This window comes from Triticum aestivum, chromosome 2B (assembly GCF_018294505.1).
Source record: "Triticum aestivum cultivar Chinese Spring chromosome 2B, IWGSC CS RefSeq v2.1, whole genome shotgun sequence".
Taxonomy (NCBI): Eukaryota; Viridiplantae; Streptophyta; class Magnoliopsida; order Poales; family Poaceae; genus Triticum; species Triticum aestivum.
In genome coordinates, this window is record NC_057798.1 from 630,369,367 (window position 1) to 630,373,741 (window position 4,375).

The following is a 4,375-nucleotide window of genomic DNA, read 5'->3' on the forward strand; positions in this document are numbered from 1 at the left end:
CTTTCATTGAGAGGTGATATTTTCATAGATAGCGAGGCATCTATAATGGCTTCGTCAATCTTAATATCTATGGGTTCAGTCTCTCGAAGGTACTCATAAAAATAGGGTGTGCGTGTGTACGTTCAGAGAAGGGAGTGTACTCAAAGAAAGATTAGCGGCCGTCACAGAATAGTGTACGCCACAAAGTAATAATAAAATTTGAAGAAAAAAACGTTGCACCGACGGACCGTAGGCCACAAGGAAAGTTGGGCCAACATACAGCCCATCCAGAAAAAGTAGGAAAGAAGAAGATACAGCCCATTCATTGTGTTGTTCCACCTTTTCTGTTTTGGCCTTTAATTGTCTGCGTGTGGGCCCTGGGGCACGGCCACGCTCAGCACCGCGTTCACACGACAGTTGTTTCCTCCACTCGCCATTGGCGGCCCCTCCGCGAGCTCTCGCGGCTCCACGATCTAGCGCGGCGGGCTCGCGCTCTGCCGTTGGCGGCGCCGCCCAGGCTGCAGTTTCTGCATGCTGGTTTCTGCCGTGGGGCCCGACCTGTAACCGCGCGGCATGGGGAGGAAGCCTGATCCGGCGAAGCCACACTACGGCGGCGGCTCCGCCTCGCCGAAGACGGCGAGGAGGGCTCAGCCCTCCCCGGTGTTCCTGGGCACGGCTCTGTTCGTCTTAGGCTTCGTATCGCTCTTCACCGGACACATCGTCACCGACGCCGACTGGTCGCGGAGCCGGAGCCGGTGGAGGTCCAATCAGGTGACTGATTGAAACTTTGGCCGTTTTACTGCATAAAATAGTTCGACAGAATTGTGGATAAGTTTTGGTTTACGCGGTTTGTTGAGTGTGATTTCTCTAGAAAGAGTTTGATTCTGGTCAGTGAAAATTCAGTACCGATGGCTGCGCCTGTCACACCGTAACCTGTAGATAAACTGAAGGGACTGAGTGAAAAGCTCTCGCCGTTTTCCTTGTAAACTAGCCACTCGAAAATTTAATTGTCCGGTTGAAAGATTACTAAGTCGCTTTCTTGCCTGTTCATGTGTAATCCATCGCAAAGTTCCCCTGGCATTCTCGATTGATATTGCTCTATGATGCTCATAATGTGCAGGTTCGAAACACCGAACCCATTGATATTTGGAAATCAAGGTATTCCAACTTGTACTACGGATGCAGCGGGAGGAGCCCAAAATTAAGATGTTAGTCTACTCGATCAGTCAAGTCCGTCCCTTTAAACTAGGTTGTGAAGAGCGACAAATTTTACAATCTTGAGGTTTCTCTGTGTTCATCTTTCAGCTGCTGTGCCGGAAAACAGTTCTACCGGCTACTTGCTGATTGCTACTAGTGGGGGACTGAACCAACAACGCATAGGGGTATAATCTTTTTTCAACTTGTAATTGATTTGTTTCTCTTATCCATTATATTACCATTATGATCTTCAGTTTCCAGATAACAGATGCTGTTGTTGTTGCCTGGATTTTGAATGCCACACTTGTTGTGCCCGAGTTAGACCACCGCTCATTCTGGAAGGATGACAGGTGATTTAAGAACTTGAGATTACATGGCATATTCTATGGTTGTTTGCTCCTCACAGGTACTTGTCCTCATACTGTATGTGTTATTTGCAGCGAATTCTCCGATATTTTTGACACGGACTGGTTCATATCGTACCTATCAAAGGATGTAACTGTTGTTAAAAGGATCCCTTATGAAGTTATGATATCAATGGATAAACTTCCATGGACTATGCGGGCACCTAGAAAATCCATGCCTGAGTTTTACATTGATGAAGTTTTGCCTATTCTGATGCGAAGGAGAGTAAGTAAGCCAAACAAGCGCATTGGTTTGGAACTTGTTGCATATTACTCTGTATTTATCGAGTACATGCTACTATTTATTGCTTCTATCCTTGTCAAGCATGCCATCATGTACAAACAGAAGTTATTTCATTTCGCAGTCTTTCTGCTTATTACTTTGTTTAATTTCAAGATAACCATTGTATTTATCTGCTTTAGTGCAAGCAGTTACGTGCGTTATAACCTGAACATCTGGTTGTCTAATCACTTACTGTTGCATGGTCAGCTTGGTAGCCTCATTTGTTGGTTAAAAGAATACATCCTGATTTCCCTTTTATTAAGAGGTATATTAAATGCTGTATTAATTGGCAGCATATACGAAATCATTATAGCGATACGTGAGTCATCTGTTCTGGTGAAGTGAGGAATATATGAATACAGCCACATTTTCCTATTAGCTCAGCTGTTGAAAATTTTGCAGGCTCTGCAGCTAACTAAGTTTGATTATCGGCTCACCAATGATCTTGATGAAGAATTGCAGAAGTTACGGTGTCGAGTAAACTTTCATGCATTAAGATTCAAAAAGCCCATACAAACTCTGGGTAAAAAATTGGTGCGAAGGTTGAGAGTCATGAGCTCACGATATGTCGCCATTCACTTGAGGTATGGTCCCTAAATGGAATTTATGAACATTTCCCTGAAAGTACGCATATTTTACTAAACATCAATTTTGGGTTATGTCATTAGGTTTGAACCTGACATGCTTGCATTTTCTGGCTGCTACTATGGTGGTGGTGAAAAAGAAAGAAAGGAACTGGCTGAAATTAGGAAACGGTGGGATACATTACCTGTAAGACTCTGAAACTTGATGAGATAATGAGGTTTTCCTATCGAATGATTCTCAACAGATGGGTCCATAACTATAATTATCACTTTTTACTTCCTTTATTGTTGGCTCTTTGTTGGGTTTTGTGTTTCTCTTTTGCACCAACAAGAATATGTTGAGTATGATTTCCCCAAAGGAACACGCTGTTTGAGATGATGATTTTACTTTAATTTTTGATATTTGCAGTGATTGGATTTTGGTCAGTTGGTGTCATTTAGTGTAAACTTTAAATGGTGAAATGATTTTCGATTGGTTATTACTAGCAGGACTTGAGTGCTGAGGATGAGCGCACTAGGGGAAAATGTCCATTAACTCCTCACGAAATTGGTTTAATGCTGCGAGCTCTTGGTTTTGGCAATGAAACTTACCTGTATGTTGCTTCTGGAGAAATATATGGCGGAGAAGAAACTCTTCGGCCTCTGCGCGAACTCTTTCCAAACTTCTACACCAAGGAGATGCTTGCTGGGGATGATCTGAAACCATTCCTTCCTTTTTCTTCACGATTGGCTGCTGTTGACTTCATTGTATGTGATGAGAGTGATGTTTTTGTTACCAATAATAACGGAAACATGGCCAAGGTGTTAGCTGGACGCAGGTATATATATCCCTCTTTTTTTCTGGATATGTTTGGGTATTTTTAGAATATACTACTACTTTTGTAGAATATATTGCAATACAATGCAAAAAAGTGAATTGAGGTACGGTCAACAGTGCCCATGCACCCTATTCCCTAATGCTATATATGGTGTCTTTGTCTGTTGGTGGTAGTTTATTTATACTCGTTTGATTTACATTTAATATGCTAATGGTCTTCATGCTCTATCAAATCTGTAGGCGATACATGGGCCATAAGAGAACTATTCGCCCAAACACGAAAAAACTCAATGTATTATTTCAGACACGGAATCAAACGGGTTGGGATACATTTTCACGGAAGGTAAAGAAAATCCAGCGGGGCCTTATGGGGGAACCAGATGATCCCAGACATGGACGAGATGATTTCCATGAAATGCCTTCATCTTGTATCTGCCAAAGAGTGCCAGTGAACAGATCGGCAACGATACAAACTCGAAACTTGTTATCTCAAGTGAGGTAGACAACGAGAATTCTTGGAGATCAATTGAGCCTGGCCTTGATGCAAAGGGAAAGTACATATTTGGTAAGTTAAGAGGATGATGGAACTACAGATGCTGACGGCAGACGTACATCCTTGGCACGTCAGCTCATGATGTTCTGGTGGTTGGCACTTGGCAGGGATGACAAACAATTTGCATACTGTCAGCTCTAGTTTAGTTCTGTTAATATGTTAGGTGAATCGAAGAAACTGCCACGGTAAGGAGCATGCCTAATATCTCGTATAACTAAATTAAAGAAACCACCATGGTAAAGAGCTATACGTACTAACTGGATATATGTCATGCCTGTAACTGTGATTGTAATGTGTACATGAATGACTACGGTGTGCTGTCAATTACAACATTAGGTCGTTGTTGTTTTGCTTACCTGTAGCTTGTTTCTTTTTGCCCTCTTTCTTCTGACGGGGTGTGCTCTTGTAATTACTGAGCTTGGGCAACCGTACTGCTACTTTTTTTTTCTTGTGTGTGTGTGTGTGGAAGGCAATAGTGCTTAGTATGATTATTGTCTGGTAATGCAACAAGGCCTAACTGAACATGTATCTACTTGAGCCGCCTCCAACTTGGTGCGT

At 42.6% G+C, this 4,375-nt stretch overlaps 1 protein-coding gene across 2 annotated transcripts; it reads left to right on the forward strand.

Moving 5' to 3' along the window:
- The first annotated feature begins 372 nt into the window (after window positions 1-372).
- On the forward strand, window positions 373-4,172 carry LOC123046397 (O-fucosyltransferase 29). 2 transcript variants are annotated; one of them, XM_044469757.1, is made up of 9 exons: window positions 373-750; window positions 1,100-1,187; window positions 1,285-1,361; window positions 1,438-1,526; window positions 1,617-1,806; window positions 2,266-2,447; window positions 2,532-2,634; window positions 2,934-3,265; window positions 3,505-4,172. In XM_044469757.1, exons 1-9 carry the CDS (start codon window positions 553-555, stop codon window positions 3,764-3,766), a joined length of 1,521 nt encoding a protein of 506 aa, XP_044325692.1. In that variant the 5' UTR covers window positions 373-552; the 3' UTR covers window positions 3,767-4,172. The 2 variants fall into 2 exon arrangements, with proteins under 2 accessions (XP_044325692.1, XP_044325693.1); XM_044469758.1 differs by having other exon boundaries at window positions 2,937-3,265.
- Window positions 4,173-4,375: the final 203 nt, after the last annotated feature.

Coding starts and splice junctions, on each gene's coding strand:
- LOC123046397 (XM_044469757.1), top strand. CDS start 553: ATGGGGAGGAAGCCTGATCCGGCGAAGCCACACTACGGCGGCGGCTCC. Junction 1,188..1,284: donor GAGGAGCCCAAAATTAAGAT/GTTAGTCTACTC, acceptor TTCATCTTTCAG/CTGCTGTGCCGGAAAACAGT. Junction 2,635..2,933: donor AACGGTGGGATACATTACCT/GTAAGACTCTGA, acceptor GGTTATTACTAG/CAGGACTTGAGTGCTGAGGA.